The sequence below is a fragment of the Nothoprocta perdicaria genome, unplaced genomic scaffold (genome assembly GCF_003342845.1).
Source record: "Nothoprocta perdicaria isolate Ctin4 unplaced genomic scaffold, notPer1 scaffold_41, whole genome shotgun sequence".
Lineage (NCBI taxonomy): Eukaryota > Metazoa > Chordata > Aves > Tinamiformes > Tinamidae > Nothoprocta > Nothoprocta perdicaria.
In genome coordinates, this window is record NW_020455655.1 from 4,458,547 (window position 1) to 4,484,902 (window position 26,356).

Below are 26,356 nucleotides of genomic sequence, written 5' to 3' on the forward strand. Positions count from 1 at the left end.
TGTGGTTCCGAAATATTAGCTAAGCCTATTCTTCCACTCTACAATCTATCAGAATACCTCAGATTTAAATCAGACAACTCCCTCTCAGTTAAGGAGACCCTCCCTTTGTGAAACAAATCAGTCACAATTCCAGTAAAGGCAAAATACTGCAACACTTACTCATGAGAAATGCCAACTTAAAGAATCAAGACCACAGGGTTTTCAGAAAGTTTGGACTATATGCAAAATCTTCCCAAATTTGTGTTTTATCTTTGGGCTTTCAGGACACAGTAAACTGCAAATATCACATTCAATTAACACTGCAAGTCTCTCTTGGACTATGGTCTCAGGAATGAAATGGTAGCCCCCAAATTCTCAACCCAACCAGAGGAAATGCATGCCAACCTTTACTCCTTTAACATGTAAACACAAGGGATGGTGCCTCTCATTTGAATTTCCTACTGCTGTCAAGTAACACCTGGCAGGTATCAGAAATACTTCACTTAATGCAGTATTTTCCCCATTTCAAAACTGCCTTCTTATCCTTACAGAATTCTTAGCTATTTGAAGTCAAACCAAGTAATTGCACCAGAAGAATGGCAGCGAGCTTTGCTAAGTGAAACTTCTATAGAGCACACGTGGGAGAAAAGGATCTGACCATGGTTGGCAAGTGGGTTGGAAGTCAAGTGAGTTGAAACAAAACTAAGACATTCCTTAATTGAAATGATTAACAGTTAGCAGAAATAAACTCCGATCAGCATGATCTTACTGTAGGCTGGTTGGTGACCCAGCCAGGCTTTTGTGCAGGTTTGGGTTTTGACTGTGCCTGTTCCGACTGCGAACGGATGAAAACATCGTGTTGCAACCTGGGACTTTACACTTGTGGAGCTGGCGGAGATGCACAGTTTTGTAATGAGCCCTGAATGTYCCTTTATTACTGTACGTTTTTTGGCATATGTGACAAGTTATTGGCAAACTGGAAGGCAAATTAGTAAAGTTTTGATTAGCTTTCTCAATTAAAGTACAGTCTTGGTAGAGTTCGTCACCGGGCATTAGGCTGGGTCCTTCACAGCTTTCGTCGCTGTCTTCCAAGGGCATGGTGCACACCTCGCTTCCCCCATCGGAGTCCCAGGAGGAGTGAGCACTGCTCTCGGATTTAATGCTGGAAGTAGTGCTTAGATCCAGAACGGCTCCATCATTCAATGGATCGTATCCATAGCTCTCAGAGCAGGGCTCTCTAATTTGGCTCACTGGAAAAACCAAGCTGCCTGCTCTGCTTGATCCTTTGAAGATTACAGAAGTATGTCCAACATGTTGTTTTAAAGAGACATCTTGACAAAACTCTTTAGCCATGTCTTTCAAGAGGTATGTTGCATTGAAATGGTTGTTGAATTCCAGTGTATCTTTAGTCAGAAGCTTATGATGAAGATTTAGGTTTGAACTATGTCTAGAAGAACAAAGACAAACTTAGCAAGAAAGTGTTTTGCCTCACTGAGAAGCTGTTTCATAATCATCATTAACAAGGAAAAATATATATATATCAATATTKAATAGCATGCATGAACTGTATATTACTAATTTGACCAACTGCCACAGTGGGAGTGCACAGAGATGATTTATACATGTGACTGGATATCTGCGCTTGCTTTCACAGGCAAACGTTACAAATACGTTCACAAAAATTAACATCCAGATTTTCTGCTGCCCTGTGGGCAAGARTCTGTACCACTAGATTGAGGATGAACCTAAAAGAGGTGGGGAACCCACTAAAACACTTTCTTTATGCTGAAGTGAGATCCCAKACTGGACTGGGAATGGGAGAGAAAAAGAACCTTTTGCAATGTACAAAGCATAAAAGAACCAGCATCAGAACCTRCAAAGAAATACTGATGATCTCTCAGGTGCTTTAAGCATATACTAAGATGCAGCTGTACCCAGTAGTAAATAGCTTTTCCTTAAGAGGAATTTCCTTGAATGAAGGGAAATTGCATTTTCTAAAACCTGCAGTTTTCAAATGGGCATCCCACCAAAACATAGGAAATCACTGTTATTCATTCAGTACTACCAGTTAGCTCACTGTGAACTTCCAGACTCTGGCTAGAAGATTCAGTTCATCACAGGATAGGAAAAACATTCATTTCCCTCCCTTACCATCACTTAGCTTGCTTTCATCTAAACTATGAACTATTCAAAATGGGACAGAGGTATTTTAAAGCTGCAGTCACAGCACTCAACGCCAGAAGCTTTTGCAGAGCTGCTCCACATACCTGCTGCTTTTCTCAAACCTTGGGACAGAAGGGTTTYTATGGGCCCCCTCCTCCCTTTTTAACCGAAGCCATCTCCCAAAGCACCTATGTTAAAGCCGAGCTAAGTCTCTTGGTGGGAGAAGGCACCTGTGGCACGTGGGCAGACACAGGCAGCAGCCGGGGGTACGAAGCCCCCACGGCTCATCCTCCCTCCCGGCAGGTGACGGCAGCCTAAACCTGGGGTCACTCGGAAGCACAAGCCAGGCCTGCCTGGGGCAGCCAGGCTCTGCTCCAGCACCGAGGCTCTGCAAACCCACAGGACTTGCTCGCATTTTAACCGGCCTGCTCGGCACCACTTATCTATTAATATACGGAACTGCTGGTCTCAAAGCTGCGCTTCCCCTTTCTCAGCCTGTGTGYGCAATACGCCAAAATGAACTGATTTACAGCAATGCAGGACTGGAGTGACAGTGAAATGAATCACCTTTATGGCATAATTTAGGAATTWGTATGTGCTCTCATTTTTAAAGGCAAGGTGAACATACAACAGATAGCATGAGCTCAACTAGCACTGGGTAGTGTTAATTTTATACTGACATTGGGTAATCTTAGCTTTCTTGTGGGGGTTTTTCCCACCAGTCTGTTCAAAATCCTTGTGCCAAGCAAGAACAAAGGTGAGTAAAGATTTCCTGACTTGAGCTAATTGTCTTTTCATTAAAGAAAACAGCATGCATTAAAATACACATGAAAGTACATGTTAAACATATAAGTCCCCACATACATCTGCTGGAAAATTGCTAAATTCATACCCTTGTGGCTTCCCCTTTATGTTCTGAAGTATTCTTTCAACTACTGCAGTCTTTATCAGTTATGAAATTTTCATGGCTTTATTTAATACCTTGTAGTCTAGTGGAAAGGAAATGTTTCTTTCAATAGATTTTCATTTCATGAATGTTCTGATAAGTTATCGTACCTGTTATACAAAGATACACAGAAAATCTTGCAGGTTCCACTCCTCAAATACCCATTTTAATTTCAAATTAGGCTTCATTGTGATGGTAAAATAAATACAATTTTGTTTATAATTTTCTTACCTGTCTCGACTTCTACGAGAAGGGAAAGCAGCATTACAGCCCTCAACTGTGCAAATATGCATTTCTTTCAGATGTACATTTTTAAAATGCATTTTTACACTGTAAGGGTTTTTAAAAGTCTTCTTACAGATGTCACAATGAAAGCGGCTTTCTTCCTTCTGAATCCCTAGTGCATGTTGACTGACATGATCCATATCTTTAGAGTCTTCAAAACAAGGAATGGCAGCACCCCTGTTTGACAAAGTGCTGAAAAAGCCCCCGGTCAGCAAGTGGTGTTGCAATTCAGGGCAGTCATTTTTAGGCATCCTGCGCTTTGACTGCTCTGTAATATACAGGGGGGGTTCAGTCACCGGTTTTATAACATCAATGTGGTGGTGATTTGGATCTTCATATATAATTTCATGGGAAACTAGTTTTAATGGTTGGTTTTCTTCTGGTTTAACCTCTTTCTCATAGTGATGCAATTCATTCTCAGAGACATCCTTGATGTATTTGTTATTTGGTGCAAAATACTGTGATTCAAAATACTGTGGGCCCTCTACCCCAGAGAGAGATTTCCATGAATTACCTGAAAGGGGGTGCTTTTCCACCCTGTGGGTCACCTGCTTCTCTATCTTATGCTCACAGGTCTCAAGCTCTCCATCGCTTACCACTTGGAGACGTGTATCATCTTCGGAGCTGGCGACATCGCTGCTCTCATTGGGTGTCTCAACAGCTTCCTTCTCTATCTTAATGGGCATACTGGATTTACGAGACTTCTTCTTGGGTAGCAAGTCAAATGGCAATTCATTGGAAACCAGCTGCTCTGGTATTGAGGAAGAAACGAGAGGCAGAGAAGGGAGAGTACCTGGAGTATTAGCAAGCTCAGCTGGCGTGACTGGACTGCGGTAAAAGGGCAGAACAGGCTGCACGGTCTTTAGGTTTGGAAAGAGAACCCCGTTCTGTCCAATGCTGGGGAAAGCGGCTTGACTCTTGGAATCTGTGCAAGAGCTGGCATAGTTGGTAATAGTTCTGCTGTCTGCAGTTAAAATTGTAAATTCTGTCCTTTTACTGTCTCCAGGTCCCGCAATGGTCAAACCATTTCTTAGATCTTTATCYCTGTTATTTCTGTTCATTGGCATATGGAGCCTGGGGTTCGGATTCGCGCTGTGACGATTCCGACTACGCAGAGAGCTAAATACCATATTGCAGCCCTCAATTGTGCATTTGTGCTTTATCTTCAGATGAACAGCATTATAATGTATTTTCAAAGTACCTTTGTCGTAAAAAGTCTTTTCACAGGCGGTGCAGAAAACACGCCCTTTCCTTGGCCCAGTGCCATTTTTTTCAACAGATTTCATTTTGTTTTCTGGAGATAGCGCTGTCATTTCAAGCTTTGCCGCTGTATTATGTGAACTGGAATCACTTAAAAGGGCATCATCTTCTGTCTTAGTGATGACATCTGGACCATTTATGCTTCTCTCATTTTCAACTTGAAATGGTACAGAACTAGAAGTTAAGAAGCTGCTTTCAGAAAATGGTATCTGAACATCTTTAGTTTCGCTGCTATGGTCTTGACCTTGCTCAATCAAGTGTCTTTCTGGTGGTGAACCTATCAAAGGCGGAGGCACTGGACTAAAAAACTGAAAGGGCAGCATGAAAGCCATGTTATTTACAATATTCTCAAAGGGATGAATGTTGGTGGGACTCAGTTTGTCCAAGGAAGCAGAAAAGTTAGGACTATGTTGATTGCAGCTTTCTATGAATGCCCTAATATCCAGATTAGTAGTTGGCGGTATTATAATTGATTGTCCTTCTTTCTCCTGAATTGCCATTAACTCTACAATGGACTTAGTTTCTCCAAAACGAAGAAACTGCTGCAAAGTAGCCAGTTCTTCTTCATTGGTCATTATGCTCCAGTGATCCAGCACTTTTCCTGAAGCATCCTGAGGCAAAAATATTTACATGAGTAAGGCATTCAGGAAAGAAAACCCAATTCCCTGAAACCCATTTTTCCCTGGGACTATGAATTACCCTAGGTAAACTACAAAATTATTCTATACAATGATATATTAATGGCAATTCTGTGTGCTTTATTCCAAATTTTAACATACCAATAAAGCTAACAGTAATACTTTCCAACGAACTATTTTTTTCCCCACAAATTAAGACACATGTCATTTGAACAACAGTCAGTATCATGTAAGTACAGACAGCAGAGATAGAGCAATCAGACTAAGATTTAGCTCCTCATTTAAGTCAAGTATTCTTTCATTGCAAGTTTAATAATCTTCCAAAGCAACTAAGATCAGAGAACAAATGAACCTGTATTGATCTATTGCCAGTGTTCACAGAGCACAGCTGTAATTACACTAGAGTGTTGGAGTTCTTTCAAACTCTAGCTATGCCTAACTTTTCCCAATAACTACAATAAATATTTTATCACAGAACATGTATTTGATGGCCTACTGAGATTTTTCACAGTGCATGTAAGAGTTTCTAAGATGATGAAGAACGTARCGTTATAAATTTTTCATGCAGGAGAGGTTCAAGGTAATTGATTCCATATTTTTAATCCTAACACTAAAAAGCAAGATTATCAAGACCATTAAATATTGATTTGTGTCATAATGCAAGATCATAATGTTACTTTACATAAAAGGTAACTTCCACTGTAGCAAGAATTAGCCTCAGCATAAGCACACAGGGCCAGACTCATCCTTGTAGCTCCAGTAAGGTCAGTAATGTTGCACTAGAGATACATTGTCCCTGGTGTTTAAAGTGATGGTCAATTTTTTTCTTAACGCATTATTTTGCTGTTTAAAGGTAAACTCACTGTTTTAATAATTTCTTGAGCAAATTCTGAAGCTTTTACTCAGATAAAAGTTTCTGGAAATGAATCTTAACTGTTAGATTTAAGCAAAGTAGTATGATTTTGGTTCAGTCTGAATAGAGAGCAATGAGACCAAAAATGCACCCTCTCCTTTCTGGCACTACACTTGAATGAGTATACACTTCCTTCAGAATTCCCTCTTCAATTCCATTGTGGAACACTGACATGATGAGACTTGAAAACATGCTGATATCCTACACAACTACCATCTTTGTACTTAAAAAAAATCCCACAAGTCAATACCTGTAGCACATATCCACGTATATAATCCTGTAATGTCCAATCCAGAGCATGGAGAATCTGTATCACCTCTTCCTGCTTGAGGACACTGAACAGCCGATCCAACAGGATTTTGAGGCGCACAGGAATGGCTTGGGTTCCATACAGCATGAGGCTACTGATATCGAAGACAACATTGGATTGAACTATTTCTACCTGGCTTGTTGGGTAGAGGTTGGGAATCCTTAGTTTGCTCAAGGCTGAAAATAAAATTACAAGGCAGAAAYAAGCACGAGAGTTAGACAAAACTGAATGTAAAGCATACTGTGGCAAAAAGTGAACAGGAAAAAAAAACAAAAGAAAGCCAAACATGCTAAAGTGAGAAAGATCCTTAAAAGTTTTTAAAAGGCTGTTAGAAGAATTATTACCATGTGCTACCCATCCATGCCGACACTGGTCACATTGTCGCTGATTTATTTTCCCAGGTTTGAAACACTGACAACTACAGCTCACCAGAGTGCATCGGATAGCCTGGAAATGAACAAAAAAGATGACAGGCCATGTGTAAGCACCCTTTAAAGCAAGCGAGTAGCACACATACAGCATAAACACGAGATACACATGAAGATGACCAAGATAACACACCAACACGTACTCATTCATCACTGTGCAATGGAAGTAACCCAGGCAAAACCTGGCTGTGAAAGGCCATCCCTGCTCTAGAGAGAGCCAGTCACCAGCTAGAGCATCACAGCACTAAGGAAGCAAAACATTTAATGAMATGCTTAGTAACACTCCCATGGATGTACGTAGGCGGAAGCGGCTTTGTAACAATAACAAATAGTTCTTGTGCATTCACCTAAGCATTGCTGCTCATGTGAGCATCACTTTTTTCCCTGGAAGGCTTGAAAACAAGCACGTACAGAGAAAAGTCTTGTTCTCTGAAGCTTCATTGGAACCATTTACTGCAACAGAGGCTGTTCTGACGAGCAATGAATCGGCTCCACACTGACTAAAGTCATGCCCTGCACACGGCAGCCTCCACAGCCAATAAGTGCCTATTAAAGTGGCAGAATTTCACTAACTCTTCAGAATAACAAAGAAGTTCATCAAAAAGTACTTCACTTCCTCAAAGACCACAGCAGTCACATCTTGTAAGGGAAAAGTTGTAGCAAAACAGAACAGGAGCCAGGCTAGCAACCAGTTGTACAGTTCAATTTGTGCATCACTTCACTTTCTCCCAGGTCATCTATAATGCAAATCAAATTAGTACTCAGATACTCCTCATCAAGAGGTTGATAGGAACTGGCTTCCTGGAATCCACGCTTTCCTTGCACAGGCCCGTCTGCTGCAGGAGGCACAGAGGCAGCTCTGAGGTCCTAGTTAAAGCTCCAGAGGGACTGCTAGAGAGCAAAGCATTTGGATGGTTCTGTATTACTTAGATCTGATACTAAGAATAGTTTTTACATAAATGGAATATTAAGGATACTAAAACGAACAAACTGATGTGCAGGAAATCGGCACTAGAATACAAATAGAATTAGATTACGTGATGACAACATATGCCTGCTTTTTTTTTTGTTGGTGGTTTTTGTTAAAAACAAATGGTATTAAAATAGAGAGAAGCAAATACGAACACAGAGATGGCAGCGGAGAATGAGTGGGGTAACGGGCTCTCAGAATTAAGAATTTCTGTTCTCCTAAAGGAGCGCATGTGAACAGGCAAGGGGACCAGTTTTCCTTTAGCATGCAAAAATTCAAATCAAATTGGACTTGAACTTAAACACACCTCCTACACCTTCAATTCCTCGAGTCCTACACCCCAACAAACACCTGAAGACAAATGTCAGCCATTTACACAGAGTTTCRCACCCACCACCTCTCCTCTTGAACCCGGGTCCTGCAGAGCCCAGATCTCGGTTGCTCAGTAGCCGCAAGCCGGGGTCCCCCCTGCCCCAGGGGAGCGCAGGATATTCCCAGCCATCCAGTTTCACACTGCTGCTCACTGCCCCTGCCAGGAGCTTTGGCCAAGGCAGCACCTCTGCCTTGCTATTAGCTACAGAAACACAAGGCAAGAGGTCAAGAGAAGAGAAATGTCTTTGCAATGCCATTGYCCTCATGCTGGCAAATAAAGGAGAGAGATTTGGGGCAATCAGGCTGAGAAGRTGGAGACAGGAAACATTTAAGATGTACAGCAGGTACGATAAAGGTAGGCAGCGAGGTACTGCTTTTGCTAAGGACACTCCTTAGGCTTGAAAAGCTAGACTGGCCTAGGGCAGAAGAGTACACTAGATACACAAACATCTTATAGTTCCAGCACGTACAGGGCATTTTTACATCTACTGCTTTGAATGCCTTGGTTTGGAAGATGAAGGTCTCATTCGGGAGCTCATCAAGGAGTTCACCTGTACACACAACTCCAGAGCATAAAGCCACACATTTCTCAAAGACTGAAAAAACTGTATTTGACGATTCATTTATATCAGAGGATATCAAACTATAAAGCAGTTCAATTTTACCTCTGTACATCTATAATATTGTGACTTGAACAGACTGAACCTCTCCTATAGGCTACTCTGCTAGGTCCAGTAGCTACAGCTGCATTCCCTGAGTTCCTCCCTTGCAGTCTCTCTCCAGAAAAGAGTGGAAAGAAATAATAGAAGTTATATATAAAGAAAACTGTCACTATAAGTTAACTGAAATTTCACAATTTTTTCATTCTTCTCCTTTGGTCATATTCCACAAACTAATGGCCTTTAAAACCTTTTTTTCTTGTTCTTACCACACGCAGCTAGACACGAAATATATACTGCATTCAATTTTGCATTTCATAACTTCATGCAGGTCTCTTCTACATGATACATACATTTATTTTGCCTTTTCCTGTAACCTTGAAGATTCTACATGCAAAAATGGCAATTAGAAAGGGAGTGAAGTTCCACTTCTAAATATGGAATTAAAGAAAAAAATCAATCCATCATAACTTATAGAAAGCAGTCTTAGACGTGGTTAGCTTGCATATAGCTGACATACCAAAGACATACCCCTCAAATCAGGTATCTGTCAATGACTTAAAAACTGTCTGTGAGAATCCCTGAGAAGAAACAAACGTGATTTTCAAGTTGGTAGCATTTCCCTTCATTTGTGATTATCCRATTTTATGTTCCCTATAATTTTCTAGCGCCTTCTGTGTTATTACAGGAACAAAACATACATAATATGGCAAACTGACTTCTAAAATAATTGGCAAGTGAAAGTCTTCATTCTTCAGTCTTCCTAAAAAGGAATCTGTTAAAGATATTTTGAATATCTCCCAAATTAACTTATATCAGAGCTTAATGACCAGAAATTTAGCAGAAAATCAAGACAGCAATAAATTTATAAACTGCATATTAAACTTGCTATATGTCTATTCTTGGGCAGAGTAAGTATATCGTATCTTTTAATGTGCTTTATTATTCCTAAAAGTAGCAAGTACATACGATTTCTTTTTGCACGATTTTGTTTTGCAGGGTATAACTTTCTGTATTTCATTYATGTAAAGCATCAAAATCTTAACTAAAGGATTGGAAAGGAGGACAGMAATTAAAGTGGAAAAAAGAAGTGCAATCCCTTCATGCAGGTCAAATATTTTGTTTCATTTTCCAGAAACAAAAGACATTAAAAAAATTCCATCCTCTCAGAGATCTTGCTATTGCTTCTCTTCCCAGTTGCKCTCTCCCTCACAAATGGGTCTTTCCAAATCCATTATCAGCAACATCTTCTTCTCCTATTTATTTMAAGAGAATTGAAAGTTCTGATCAAAATTTGCTGTGGTTTTACACCAGCATGACTRTCAGAACTGGAATCTTGGATTTTTAATAGAGGGTTCATTACAAGAACTACACAGATTAACCATTAAATTGACCACTGAAAAATATCTACTACTAATCACTGAGAAAGAAACCTTAACATCAGCTAAAAGTGACAACAACCGACTCTCGTGCTTTTTGTGCCAGAGATTGATGTGGTTTCCATTAATCTTCCAAAGTCACTGAACATTTCTTTTCAAAAACTCTCCACTTCCACAGCTAAGGAAAGCAGCAGCTAACGGGACAAGCTCTTTCCGATTCTCGGGCCATAATCAGCCTTTGTTTCATATCATAGAGATCTACCCATTTCCRAAGCCTCAGGAGACCTTTGCTCACCTTGCAACAGACTAAGAACTGTTTTAAAGCAATACGGCAAGAGAAGTGTGTGTGTATATACACACACACAAGATGTATATATCAAGATATGGAGGAGTAACTATCAAATCTCATTTAAGGTTAGATGGGAGCTTGTTTGACAGCACTTCGTCTCAGGAACCGAATTTCAAGCATAAACAGATATTGAATATCCTGTCAGGCCTGAGTAAGAGATCTCTGCTCAGTCCAGAAGACACTCGTGCTCTTCTGAACGCAGATTACTCGGGTACCATTCAGCATCTGTAAGGCACGAGCTGGCATCCAGACTTGTTTCCCTCACGCAGAGGCTGCCTTCATCTTTTTCCCTCCTGCAGTCAGGAATGAAAAGTTCTCATGAGTTTAGAACGCGAGTTTGGAAGAGAAGAAAGAGGAGTTACATGAGCAAAAACGTTAGGGAAAAGCTCTCGTGTGAGATGTAGCAGGCACTGTTTTTCATGCCCTCTGTGAGGGTTTCCAGCAACTGGCTGTAAATGCGTCGCACTTTCCTTCCCCACTCAAGTGAATCTCACTAAATACATGTGACCCTCCAAGATCTGAGCACAGGGACACATATCCTGCAGCCAGGAATCGGGACCTGTCCCATTTCTGCAGGGACTTTCAGGGGCTCCACAGCCAGAATCTTGTGGAGGAAGAGGCAAGATTCAACCATGGGAAGCAGAGATCATTTCACAAAGGCTCCTTCTGCCTGCCAACCAGCTAAAGCACAACAACTTTTATGTGATCTATCCTATAGTACCAGAAATAACTCTTGATCACATAATTTAAAGAGAGTCCAWAGAAATTAACTTCTTACATATCTAGAAATAACTCCAAACATAGGTTATTAGGAAATATGTTCTTGCATGTATCTTGTAAAAAGAGCACTCACGGCATTAAAGGAAGGGCATTTCCACCACTTCTTGAAAAGGACAGTCCATGTAATTAAAGGCCCAATTCAAATCTGTGCGTCTTTCAGGGAAGAAAATCCCAGCTACACATAAAGGCAAAGCTAGCTTCCTGCCCAATGTGCTTATTCCTGCACTGTTGCCGTTATCCACTGAGTTTCTTACAGTTGCAAAGTTTAAGCTTAAAAATCAGCCAGTCATTAGAACACTTCTGCCTTTGAATTCTTTGMAAAAATATTTGAAGTCAGAGTCAAACTTTATATTTCTCTTTGAGAATGCTACACAAATACATACCATATTTGTGCTATTTCTACTGGGAATATATTCTACTATTAAATAAATCTGTCTTGCTATCATTTTGCTATGATTCAAAACAAGTTCTCAATCCACATTTTTCCTATCTTGCTTTCACTGTCTTAGAACCTAGCTGTGCCTATCTGCATCACACTGGTAATATCAATCCGTTTGGTTTATAGGCATTCATAGAGCTCTGTCCTCTGCACTCCGCAGGAGACACAGCCCATGTGACGATTCCCCCTAAGCACTTACTCCAATTTTTGCTCCTTCATTGAGCTCCCTGCAGTCTGTTATAAACGCAGCATATTCCAGGACATTCCAACTATAACYGCAAAAGATGGTGGACCACTAAAACAACACATCACGCAAGCTCATGAAGTCAGAGCTGACTTGTATTTAGCCCCATAATTAAGCCTCATTATACCTGCTAGGGCTAAGATTAAGCATCTCCTATCTCTACTCTTCCGTCCAAGTTTTAACCTGCTCTGTGTKGAGGTCACCTATGAATGCGGTCCACCTTCAATGTAGCATTAGGAGGAGCCTGCAGCATCTCCAAGGAAGGGCTGTGGGCTTCTTCCCTTTTCCTGAAGATCAAGGCAAGGAGCAAACGAGCAGGCTGGGGGGGTTGGCAAGGATGCAATCTGCACCCACCTATCAAATGGGGTGGCAACCCTCCTGTCACACACTTACAGTTCTCAGCTGAGGTTCAGGTCCGAGCTCTGCAGGCTGATAAACAGTCAGAGAAGCAGTGATATTATAAATCCWCTGCCTTAAGTCCTTGAAATAAAAGATTTTTCCATTCATAGTATATTCATGCAACTAGATTTTGGTTGTTGAAAGTTCTGCTGTKTTTAATACCAAAGCTTAAAACATATTTAAGTCCAAAAAAAAACCCATGAAGGCCCTACTAATGAGGAGAAATGCCTTATGGAATTTCTAATTACATTGGCCTGGATGTTGCACAGTATTTCCACAGGTTCACAAAAAATATTCACAAAAATTTCTCAAAAAATATTCCTTACAAAGCCAACAGCACTGACCAACCAACTCCAACCCTCTCCATTAACAAACATGTTTACATACTAGCTTTAGATGATTCATTTGGCAAACTGCTTATTAGTAAAATAATTTAGCAAAATTCTTGTCTCCTGTGTAAGAGACTAACCATGATAGAGATGGGACAGGTGGAGATGGGCCACAACTTGCCTTTTAGCTCCAACTACACACAAAATTATGCTCGTAATCACGTTCCTAAATCCATGACCATATTCCTCCATGGGTTTTCATACATCCTGAACAGACACCWAGTTCAGGAGATGCAAGAACATTTAAGGTGCAAGCTTTTGGTTCAGAGGCCAAATGTGAATTTAGGAGCTGAATTTGATGTCTGTTGTGCTGAGAATTTTGGCTAGTGTTGATACCACTAAACTCCCACTTGAATATTCTCTGTGGGGAGATTATGTTATGACTTTTACTCCTAAAAGAATACAAAGGCCACAAGTTTGAATACATTTTCTAGACAAGACCACAGAATATATGCCATTAATTATCTGGATCCTTTTTATATATATCCAAACATATATCATATTGTTTATTTGGGGTCAGACACCAAAACCTGACCTCATTTTTAACAGTCACAGGCTAAGAGAAGTAAACAGTATTTACAACCCAAATTCTTCAGCAAATTACATCACCACATTACCTTCTCCCTTTGTGGGGCTGAACAAAGCGAAGTTCGGTCTAGAAGTTGACCCAAGCAAGTGCCTTGAGCTGAAAATACCTGTCCTTGTAGCAACAGGCTAAAACATGGCCAAGAACAGCCCAGAAGTGAGGGTGAAACAAGATGGACTGGAGCGGAGTCAAGGGGACAGCAGGACTCGGTCTCACCAAGCCCGTTTGCAGGCTCCTGAAGGCAGCTCCAGCCAGCGGCCTCAGCACACCCCGATAGTCCTCACATCACCGCACGAGGCCGAGGTGCACGAGGCCGCGGCTGAGGCGCTGGCCACGGCTCTGGGCCCACGCGAGCAACCACAGCAGTGGGCCAGGCCGCACGCTGCCAGGCCAAGCTTCCCCAAAACGGGCTCCTCCTGTGTGTCCCTTACCCCAAAGGGCCACGTAGAGCAGCTCTGCTTAATGACACTGTCAAAATAATTGTAAGGGGACAAGCACGTGTGTGTGTGTGCTCACACATACACACACTGCTGCTGCAACGAGGAGCGCTGGTCGGGAAAATGTAGTTGTGTTGTCCGACAGCACGCTCGGAGATACACGAGCTTGCAGGGCAATTCATCTCACGTGTTAACAGCAGGTGTGTGCTGACAGACAGCTTGGTCGAACGAGGAAACACGCACAGATCCTCTTCTCTTTTAGGGTTCRATTAGGAAAAGAAAACAAATATACATGAAGGAATGCAAAATGTCACACGTTATCTTAGTTATTTCTGCTCTGTTCTGAAACAGGCCACAAACGATCCTGCTCTGTGCAGGTCAGAAACTCTAATGTTCTGCTGAGCATTTGCTATTGCAAAAATTGAAAGTTTCCTTTCTCATAGACTTGCAGGRAAAATTGTCCATATTAGTGTCCAGCAAAAATGACTAAGGTTGCTGAGTGCTGATGAGAAAAGCTGCTCCAGCGTCGAGAGCAAGAACAAGTCATTCAACAGAAGCCTTGTGAAAGTTTTAAGATAAACCCCCAGATGCTGCTTTACGTAACAAATAAATTGCAGACATACTATCTATCCATACTGACATGTCACGCATACCATWTCAAACGCTGGAACTACAGATCTGTCCAGGAAACGATGCTTAATTAAAGTATTTCACTCCAAGCCCTACATTAATATAGCTGTTACAAACATAAATGCACAGGTATTAGAGAAATTAAGAATATAAACATACGTGAACTGCAAGTCTATAAATCCTTTAAAGTACGCCTTAATTTACCTAGTTTACAAAAAGTTCTGTATGTGAAATGTGGATGAGTTCATGTTTCAAAGATAATCCTAACTTTTTCAGCTTCTCACATCACTGTTTGAAGCTTAAAGCCATAAAATGTGCAAGCTCAAGTATTTCTTTTTTTTCCTGCTGCAGACAGATACAAGAATAGAAGAAAAATAAGTCATCTGAAATATTTAGTTACACAATTTTAATGCAATTTCATAAATTTTAAACCCAAACAGTATTTGCACGCATTCACATGATACTATCTATGGTGCTGCGGAGTTATGCAATATTTTACGCAATGGTGTAACCCCGTTGGAAATTTCACAAGTGAGCGCTCCTTACTGAAGGCAGGTGAGGAAATTCTAAATGGCTTTCTGACACTAGTTTAAATAGTTGCTTTCAAATGAACAAGATAGCTGTTTCTTACTCGTAACCAGCTACATTTGAAATTTGAAGGTTTTCTTTTCTTGGCTTTTTTTTTAAGGCTGTTTAAGGAAAGCATCATCTTGAGATTTTATAGGGTGAAATGAAAAATTAATCCTTCTTCATTTTAAAACAGTTATAGTCTATTAGAAGTTTTCTCTTTTCCACATTCCTCTAATAATATTGGCTTTAGTCCCCATAAAGATTTTAAGATAGTTATTAACAATTTTTTTAAAAAATTGAAAAAACAAAACAATGATGATTAAAAAAAAGGAAAAAATGCAATGACACTTGCTTAAAACTTCAGCTGTTAGGACAAAAGCTGCTGGCTGCAGAGTGCCTAAGCTGCAGRTTCCTGCACCGCTGAGGCCGAGAATGGCAGGAGATGGCCCAGTGGGCCACAACAGCAGGTTTTCCTTCCCTGCATTTGCTGGATGTTTGCTGGAGTAATGATTTCAAGATCCAGCCCTAAACTTTAGTTCAGACCTGAATGGCAATGTTTACCACATTCCAGATCATATGAAAAATGTTTTTAAAGATGTGTGTAGCAAAAGCCATAATCTAAATTAAAAAAATAGTTTTGCTCTTAGAGACATTTTTAATGTCATCTAATGAAGCTCTTATTGCTTAAGCTAAAACACTGCATTACAGYGTTACAAATAGGATGACATGCTCAATTTTGTATCAATTTTTAAAAAAAATTGTTATGAACAGACACAGAAGTGGAAAGTCAAACCCTTGGTATCAAAAGGCCAAATCATGTTGCAGTCAAARCCAGCAGAAATTCACCTCAGCTACAGCAAGCCCATAGAGTGCCCCAAAATTTGTACTGTTTTTTCCTCTTTCTGTACAGTTTCACATCTCTCACAGGTTTGGGTATGGTTGCACAGCCCGGTCTTTTCAGGGATCCATATAGGTTGTAGATGGTTCAGTAGTATAAAGAGTTAAGAGAACTACTACTAAAAAACTATAAAGCTTTTTACTTTTTTAAATTTAAGTAAAACAAATACGCATTTTCCAACATAGAAGATCAGTTACTTTTTATTTGGGTACACCTAGTATTAAAATAAAAATCTATGCAAACTGCAAAAGCTAAAAACTCCAGAGATTAATTCTAACAGAAGTACCTAATTATATCCAGTATAAAGAACACTTATAARCATTACACACCTAATGTAATACTACATGATATGTTCTTTGAAAGTCCTTATTTTTATTTCATTTCAGAAAAAGAAAAAAAGTAAAGGTATTCCTCACCGTATATTGCTCTCATCACCAAAACAAAGAAAACCAACACACATTGCTATTAGTATTTAAAACCAACACCGGTCCTACTTTACACTATGTCCTGGAATAAAGCGAGGCTCCTCACCTCGCATTCCTCGAGCATTAAGAGYCGAGCCGCAATTTCAGTATTTTAAATCCAAAGCGCAGAAACRAGACTCTTAACTAACGTAACACTCACAAATTTTTCAGCAAACTGCAGTAAACAGAGGTGTACTTTCAAACAGACTGTTAAAAACAGAAACATATGATCTTTTCCCACCTAGAACTGTACCCTTACAATTAAAGACTATTAGCTGGCATCCCTTTTAACCGTCAAACTCAGACAGTGGCAGTTCTATAGCCACAAAGAGAAGCAGTAAATGAGAAGAACATGTTACTACACTGCATTTGAGAAAGTTTGGCTCCAAGCTATGCACTGATTAATATCAGATCTCCTTCTTTACTTGCCTCTTGACAATCTTGTCACATCTGGCTGACAAATCCTTACAAGCTTATCCAAACCAAGGCAGCCCAGATCATGCTCCGGGAGTAGCTTGGAGGAAGCGGCAACACCAGCCATGCACTGATGTGCCATCATGAAACTAATGAAGCTGACTTCACTTGCAGACTGCAGGAACACGAAGAAACACAACATGCCTCCAGGTTTTGCAACACAGCACAGAGTTAGCTCACCAAAAGATAAGACAAACAATCAGCTCCCGAGGTTCAAGAAGCCAAGTAGTTACATGTAATCCAAAAAAAGAAAAAAGAATATATATATATATATAATAAAAAATACTTGAACAGTAATCTCAACTAAATGAGCACTCTGAAGTCGAACTTCAGATCGGATGGGAAAATTGACTGCTAAGTGTCTTTCAAGCAATTGTTTGCTGTAAAATAAAAAAGAACAGGTCGCTTCATTTCTCTCTCACATCCCCAAAATATAACACTGTTGCCTGGCTCCCCCAGTCATGCAAATCAGAAACCATAAAAAAGGGAAAAAAGAAGGATGAGGAGGTAAAAAATTGTGTCACTTATTAGCTATAGGCTTTTATGGAAGGATAAACCACAGCGTGTATTATTATCCCTCCCCTTGGGTTAGCGACTGTTCTGTCTCTTCGTTTTTAAACCAAGTACTTGTTACAAAGGAATAGGAGTATTTGGYCAATTAGTAAACTAGAAAGTAAAACATTATCTTAAACACACCTAACTAAACATTGTTGGGTATAAGCTGACAATTAAAACATGTTTATTCTTTATGATGAGGAAAAATAAATCAAATAACGGTCTTAAATTCTGATGTGTTTCAGTTCTTAATTAGCTCAATTAAGAAACAAGCAGAGAAAAGGCCTTTCACACTCACACTCTCACACTTTCTCCCCTTAAACTGAAATACAAATAGAGTGATCCTGAGGAATGGATCATTCTGGATCTGGATGCTAAATAATCAGAAATCGTATGTAAAGGGCATACGTTAAACTCCACTTTAGCGGCAATTTCTGCAGAACTTCACAGAGAAATTGTATTGTTGTCTGCTCTCCAGTGCATTTATATGTTACAAAAGCGATAATGCATCTGCTTAAAGCACTTGACTTGGAACACATCTGAGCCACAAATCATGGATTTTATTGCTATTAATGTATATTCAGGACTCGTACAATTAAACATTGTCAAGTATTGATGATTTACGCTGTGCTGCTTCCAAGGGAAGGCGACCAGACAAGTGCCGACTCCGCTCGCTGCCGCTGGCTCAGCCTGCGCGCTCCTTCCCTCGCAGCAGCAAAGTCGCACAGCTGTCTGCGGAGCACGGCGGGCAGAAAAGCGGCGTTTTCTGAGGAAACTCCGTCCCGAGCTCCGCAATCCRGCAGCGCTGCCTCCCGCTCTCCTCCCCATTGTTCATCGCCCACCACCAGCACCTTCCCGACAACTCCTGCGCTTCCCCCACGCAGCCACGGGCAAAAGTTGCAGGGCAACCCCCCCCACACACACACACGCACGCACATCCACGTAAAAGTGCGGAGAACTTTTCCTTACCTCCGACATCCTCACTGCGCTCGGGTGCCCAGTGCTGCCGAATAGAGTCCCATCCCCTCCGCGAGTTGTACCAAGGAGTCCCGGGCAGCCTCCCGCCCCTGCGAGGAGGGAGGCAGAGGCAGCGCGCGCCTCGCAGCACCTYGAGGTCTGATGTGGGCGCGGGCTGCGCACCGGGGCGCGCGCGAGGATCCTCCTCCTCCTCGGCGCTCACCTCGCGGCCCCCGGCGCGGGGCAGCCCCCTCGCAGCGGCCTCGCCGAGGGCGCCACACTCATCCTTCACGGAGGCTGATCAAAAGGAGGCGCGGAGGCTGCCGGTGCTGCCAGCGCCGCGCGCGGAGCTCGCGCCGCACTAAATCAATGCCGCTGACCTGAGGCCTATTGCGATCCATCCCGCGCCTTCCCGCCCCCCCCAGCARCCTACAGCAACCTGCAAATAAGCGGAGGTATTTATGACTAAAATTGGTTATTTTAGCACCTCAGTGTTGTTTTCCAAACTGCTGCCGCTGATTTTTGTTTGATTTTTGCTGTTTTTAACCAAATGTGGGTCTTAAAGGTTCGCTGAGTAGGGTGTACATTGTTATTTTTAAGTTAATACACTTCCCCCCTCAACTTCATTTTGAGTTAGGGCTGATTTTTATTTCTTTTTATGAAGTTGAAGCTTCCTATTAACGAAAGGATAGGTCATAAAGACAGGCGAGGAATTACTTTCCAGTAATTGGGCCAAAAATCTGGTTTCAGTTACTCAGGTGTTAGGTTGCATTCATGGGTTAGACCGGGATTTTTGCTGTAATCATCTCTCACCTATTTAAGAAAAAAACAAAACAAGCCCACGAAGAAAACAGTTCTCCCCTTCCCTCCCCTCTTGCAAACTGTGTCTCATGTTATTTCTAATGCAGCAATAACACACTATGTCCAGACATACATGAACAGGTCACACTGAAGCCACTGGAAGCCTTTTAGGAACACACCAAGACAAAATGTGACCATACAAATACCTGTAATCCCATAGGATAGACAGCAGGAAGCCAGATGGCTGTAGGGAGAAGACAGCTAACAACTAATTATTGTTGGGTAATTTGTCGTCTTTTAATCCTATTTACTGTTTGCTAGATACATGTGCTGCGCTTAAGGAGAGAGCCTAATTGCTTCATGCTAACTGCTAAAGTCAATGTTAACTCCATGGCAGTAACTGGGACAATGACAAACTAAAGCCAAAGCAACATCAGAATCCAGTCCCACAGAGCACACCTCGAAGCACACACCATCCCTGAATCCTAAGATTCCTCCACCAGGTACCTATTTCTCCCACTGAGCTATTTAACAAGATCAAAAAAAAAGAATCAGAGGGAGATTTTGTTTCATACCACTCACTGCCAGATACTTCTGCCAAAAAACGCTGGCGTGTGTGTGAAGAGCGGGACCAACCGCTGTGGTCTCCTGGTCCTATCCACCCAGGTTCYGCACTGCGGCCCCACGGCCTCTCCTCGCACAGGGACCCTGGAGGGACTTCTGGGCAGCTTTGAGAACTGCAGGAACTGGCTTTGCTAACGGAAAAGTGCCTGAGAATTCACGGATGGGATCATGCTTTTTGCCCTGATTCTTCAGATTGATCTTTTAAGGTTCATTTTGTAATGGAGACAAAACCTAACTGCAAGACTTGTGGTGATAACTCTAAGGCAATCCTTACTACTAAAAAAAATCATATTTCCTTCTAAATGATAAACAACAATGGAGAATGTTATAATCAAGAATATGTCTACCTGACAGAGTTCCACAACAAAAGAGAAAAGAGCAGTTTAAGATTATATAAACTGCCAGAAGGTCTGAATTTACTTCTACATGATAAGTGACTAAAACTCAGGTGTGTGGAGAGCTGCTCTCCCCTCTCTCCAGTTCCCAGGAAGAACCTACTTACCAGCTATCTCCCACTTGCCTGGAAAATGCTCAATTCTTATTTAATGGGCTAACTATCCATAGCAAACAATTTAAGACCAATTTACTTTTTTCTTAATTAATTATCTACAAACAGTCTTTTATTTTAATTCGTATTTTCATTATTCAGGCTTTTTAAATGAATATTTTATGGGAACATATTCCAGTCTTGCTATTTTAAACTATTCACTGTTACYGATTAGTGATTTTTCAAGCTTTTTRCTATCTGTTCTCTCCTTTCAGTACAAAAACAATCATCTCTGGACACCCTGGCACAACGTAACACACGCTTGGCAATTTGTACCTATGGGTTAACCTTCAATGCACAAGCACACAGATTTCTTCATGGTCATCCATGATTCATGGGTCAAGCTCGTTTCTGCAGGACAGTTAAGATACGCCTTGAAGAATGACCAAAAAGAAACCAGAGAGTAACTCCCATAACTCCCCTTTCAGCAGTAAGATCTGGTAGAAAAGCAGCTCCTTGGGGAGCAAAGCGGGCTTCAGGAGAAAGCACCAGGCTCAAGCCCGAGGCATTGGGAGCCACTTGGAGCTCTGCCAAAGRGCTAATTTAACCTTGGGCAAACTATTTCAACTGCAGTTCTTGTCTTCTTGCTTCTAACTTTGTCTTATCTCACCTATCTGAGCTGTAAGCTCCTTGAGGAGCCAATGCCATCTTGCCGTGTTCTTAGGGACAACATTGAGGGCAAAGGAAAGGGGCTCCCAGGCCTGAACTCCACCCAAGTCATAATACTGAGTTCAGGAACCGAGGCATAACAACACAGCCCGAGGGAAGCTGCTTTCTYATCCTGCCGGCCCCAGCCTGTTTCCTGTCCTCCCATGTCTCAGCCCGTGCGCAGAGCGGCACGAACGTGAGGGGATGCCGGCAGCCTGGCAAGTTCTGAAACTACTTAAAACTGATACTTTTATGTTTAGCAAGAGCTCCAGCACATGGAACTGGCTAAATGCAGAAAGCTGCTGCTCTTACCTGCTTTTATTATCTATGGTTAAAGAAAAAAGTGTTAAACAAAAAATAACCCAAAAACTGCAAATGAGACTGCGATACAGCACAAAAACACAGTACAGTCCCCAGGAAGAGATTTCTCCTAACTTTTAAATTTCAATCATCATCTAAATGCTGGTGATTGAATCCAGAAAGAGAAACATCATTTAAAAGAAACCCAAGCACTGAGGAAGTGTTAGGAGTAAGCTTGGGTTTTGCTACTGCTTTTTCCATTTGCGAACGGACACTTTCCCTAGCTACCCACCACCTGCCTCAGATTCTTGCTGCTAGAATTAGCTGCAAAATGATGTTAACCTCTGTATCCTGCCTGCTTGGCCTAAATTCCAAGCATAATACACTATGTCCCTCTTAAATCAGTGTTGGCAAAGAATCTTGCCACTAATTTAATAGTCTGCTCACTTATCGCCTTGGAGAGATATGTGGATTAAACCTTTCATCTCACAAAAAACATGTGAGCTAATGGCCAGCCCCATGATCATACAGATCAACGGTGGATCACCTGTCAGTGGGAAAACCCACCAGGAATAGGAAATACACGTTGTCCACAACAGAAGGGACCCAAATAATGTGGTAGGTAGGAGAGAAAAGAAGGGACCTGACCTTTAAAATGAAAGAAAAGAATTGAGGTTCTTCAAGCAGAACACACATTTGTGGGTTCTGGACTCAAAAGATTAAGACATGGTAGTTTTAAAAATCTAATGAATCTTTGCACATGAAAACTAATATAAGTCCAAAGTGAGCATGCTAGAACACAGTTTTTAAGTACAAGTCAAATTACAAATCAACTGACTTAAGCCATAGCCCCTACAAGAAATTTTCTCAAGTTCTTACGAGGTTCAAGGACAGTACTCAAGCAATAAGCAAAACCCAAATCTCTTCTTCAGTAGTTCCATGCAGGATGACTTTGTAACGTGTCCCAAGCAGATACACTGAGCTATAAACATTTTAATTAGAGTTTAAATGTTGAACTAACTTGCTATTTACATCCCCATTTAGTGTAATTTGATGAAAAGAATCTCATGAAAATGTGAAGTTTATATAATGCTATCTATATCTGCGCTCCCGCTCCAACGTTAATTTTCAAACCAACCACTGTATTACTCAGGTTCACTGCTATTTTGAGCTAACAAGAAAGACTGAACGCTGGCCACTGTAAGACAAAAATATTTATAGTACTTACTGCAGACATGAATGGAATCACCAGTACCAGGTTGTACCACAGATCCCTCCCAGTTATCCCACTGAGATACCTCCACTGAGAAAGGTCTTAGAATCAAGAAACACTGAGACTAAGAGCTGTAAAACAACTGGCCTGAATAGGAAACTTCCTTTTTAACATTTATCGGTTACTGGTTYATACCACAATATATTCATCTTTAAAAAAACATATTTCAATAAMAGTTTGCCATCCATTATAGTTTAGTTTTTTAAAGTTCTATGTACACATTGCTGAGCTTTTTCTCTGCATGAATAGTACCGTATTTATACTCTATAGCTTAACTACATATTGTACAGAAAGAAATTTCAGTACACCAGTTTTAAAATACGCTTCTCTACAATGTGAAAGAGAATTAACTGAGGACTTTATTTCTCTGCACCAATCACACATTTTTTCATGCCCTGTAGTTTCAGTAAATGAGGTGGTCCTATTAGTCTTCCTACTACAGCCTTCCTTTCTTCCTGTGATTTTTGTAACTGTGTACTTCTATTTCCATTCTTTATTCTCTGGTTATAACTTTCTGGAGGTATCTTAAGATCACCAGAACCTACTTATTCAGGTAGGTTTATTAGATTCTTTTGGAGCCCTTTATAAGTCAGAATCTTAATGAGTCTAAAACATGCATCTTTGCAAAGAGCTTTCCTTCTGTACTCACTCCAACCTCTCCAGGTTTTTAATAAACACCATCTGACCCAACATGGAGCCTGGAGCAYCCAACTTAACTGTTAGCCATGTGCAAACTCACTGCTCGCTCCTATTCTTTGTTCTCTTTCTTTCTGCCAGTTTGTAATGTTAAGCTAAATACTTTACCTTTCACCTTCTTGCTTCACGGCTGCTTTCTATGCTTGGATTTCAATCTGTATATTCAAAGAGCACAAGAGAAGATATTATAAAGAGTTTACATAGTGACATTATCTTCTTTATAATGTTTTGTAGAGCAGATCAGCCTCCATAAAATTCGTACTCAAGAAGCAGTTTCACAGTCCAAATCTATACTTAGAACTAAAGAATTTGCAAAAGGCCGAACACAAAAGCCAAATTTGAAACTAAGCCCCACAAATATACCTACTTAAAACACAGATATAAGCCTTGTGCTTGTATACACAATAAAGACTGGAAAAGCTCTTACAAATATAAGATAACCAAATATATAATCAGCAGTATACTATATAGAGACATATATATCCTACTAGAGAGGTCCCTCTGAAGAGTAGGACTAGAAGACTCCAGCAAAGACAAAACAACTCCCGGGCATCACTCCTGGCATGGGCAGCCTGGTTTGGGGTGGACTAGCACAAAGTTGCTATCATAGACCGCGAACCTGGAAACCTTTGGGCTCAATAAGAAAAGGTGTGATCAACTGCAATGCTATTTTCAAACCTTATCTCATAGCTGTATGCTAATGGAAATAAAGGATTTTCATTCTCAGACATTAAGGTGGGAGCTCCATTTGCTACGCATTTCCCTTTGTGCAGTTTTACAGACYGCCCTCATCTTCTAAGTCTTAGAAGTGTTGAATTCAAAACATTTAATTACTGACTGTATTAAGGAACCTACTTTGTCAAACTGCAGCTCATAACACAAGTCTCACAGCAAATCAGTTGTGATACTGATGTTTCTCAGAGGCGCAGCATTTAATCCTCAAATTACAACGCAAGTTTTAACAGGCAGATTCAGTCTGTCACCRAGATTCGGTAATTAACAACAACAAAAAAATTCAACCCCCTTCCTAACGCTAATGGTTTATCAAGAAACCACCAGTAATTTCAGCTGAGATAGCGATGCCCCGAGCGGGAGCACCACGGGGAGACAAACGCGCTCCCGCTATCTGATCTGAGCGCCGAGACAGGATTGCAGAGCCCCGGCGCTGTCATAAAAGGCAGAGCAGCAACCGTGGTTGTGCCCTCGGGCCCAAGGGTGGGACACGGGGCCAAAGGTGTGTCCAGGTCAGAATAAAACATCTGCTATAAAGCTGCAATTCATACTTAGCATGGTTAAAGAAAAGGAGAGCTGGCAAAATGATGCCTAAAACGCTAACGCTGTTTTTTCTCCTCCCAAGATTATCAAGTCCTACCAATACAGGAGACATTTTATGTACAGTAACAAGCTTTGTATTTATTTTCACAGCCTCCAGCATTCTCCTTGCATTTTTTTTTTGTTCTTTAATGCCAAGTAGTGGTTTTCAGCTGTTTAAACCATGGCACATAGTAACCGATGAGTAACACAGCAGTAATATCAGGGGTGGCAATTTTGCTTTGTTTCATRGGAGTGTTAGGGTATTACACAGATGACTAGGACATGTCTCAGTGGCAAGSTGATAACATGGAAGAGATGAATTTCTCCTGTCTACACAGGTTGCCATGTTTTAATCATAAAAATCACACAGCTTATAGGACAAATTTATTTTCCAGGTAACGAAATGAAAGCAAAAAATCTATATTTTTAATTGAATTTTTGCATGAAGAATTGTTGTTCCATTAATCATGAAAGCCAAGTGGCAGATTTCCTCAAGCTCGCGAGCTACCCAGGCCGAGCTCTAACCGCCAAGCACAGCGCTGCCAGGACCATGGGGTTCATTAGGATGGACATGCACCAACTTTCCCACTTGGCTGAAGATTAATGTTACAATTCATGCTTTAGCCAGAACCTCTTTTCTCACTTTTTTTTGACTGAGGAAGGAATTAATTCCTATTTTAGTGACATTTTAAGAAATTTCCTTAAAATGGTTCCCTTAAACCAACCTTCCTTTAGGTTTTAAAGCTTCCTTTAAACCTACTTCACCAGCCCACTCCAAACATGTGCAAGTTCTTATGTCTAAAACATGTTCTGAACCTTAAGAGTTTATCCAGCAGCGAAAGCAGCAGGCATAGCCATGTCCTGCAGTAGCATCCGACTTCCCCCTTCAAGTGGACTACCACATCAATACCAGGACGGTTTTCAGTGAGCTGTTTTTAATGGACAGCTCCCAGGTGACAACAGACACTGCTGCTGCAGCCGCCGCAATATCATACATCCTTGATTGAACTTTGATTAATTTTCCAGACTTTCAGAGCCTGTGGCAAAAGGATCCGCAGCGGTAGCCGCAGCCATTAACTCCATCTTTTGCGATTTCTCCTTCTTCATTATGTTGGGCTCTTGATTGAACTTTGTTCCAAGTTAGTAGCTTTTGGCTATGGACATGGGAGATAAGGCTCCAGTGAAGGAGAGCAGCAGGAYAATAAGTGAGAAAACCCACAGTGATAAAGCTGCACGGCTACGTGGTGGTAGCTTTGGACATACCTTGATGCTGTGAGCAGTGTTAACACGAGCTTGGAGTTTGGGCCAAACCCAGCCTAACCACACAAGCAATCACTTCTTGCGACCATATGCCAGATGTTTCCCAGCATTTGGCTGTGCACATTGGACGCTATTTTGTTATATGGGAGAAATTCAAAATTTTGCTGCATTCAAAATGAATAAAAATACCATTTCTGCACAAAACTAGAACATCACAAAAACATTTGTTTAAAATCTATGAACAGTTCAAGTGGYTTCAAAAGATTATTTCGAGAGTATATTGCTAAATGGTGCGAGCTGCTAGCCCACTATTTGTCTACCCAATATGACAACTTTACACAGCACAACCATCCCAATCTTTGCTATATTAGCTTATCCAAAAAACCTCTTTATCAACAGCAAGGAGAGGAAAATCAAAAA

The 26,356-nt window shown here is 41.0% G+C and overlaps 1 protein-coding gene across 1 annotated transcript in view; it reads right to left on the reverse strand.

The window, feature by feature from the left end:
- Positions 1 to 411: 411 nt before the first annotated feature.
- Positions 412 to 26,356, reverse strand: part of BNC1 (basonuclin 1) — a 33,173-nt gene continuing 7,228 nt past the window's right edge. Inside the window, exons 2-5 of the mRNA XM_026045819.1 lie at positions 6,839 to 6,941; positions 6,435 to 6,670; positions 3,320 to 5,244; positions 412 to 1,426 (exon numbers count right to left, since the gene is read on the reverse strand). Coding sequence (XP_025901604.1) covers positions 745 to 1,426; positions 3,320 to 5,244; positions 6,435 to 6,670; positions 6,839 to 6,941 — 2,946 coding nt within the window. The 3' untranslated portion in view covers positions 412 to 744. The remainder of the gene's footprint in view (positions 1,427 to 3,319; positions 5,245 to 6,434; positions 6,671 to 6,838; positions 6,942 to 26,356) is intronic.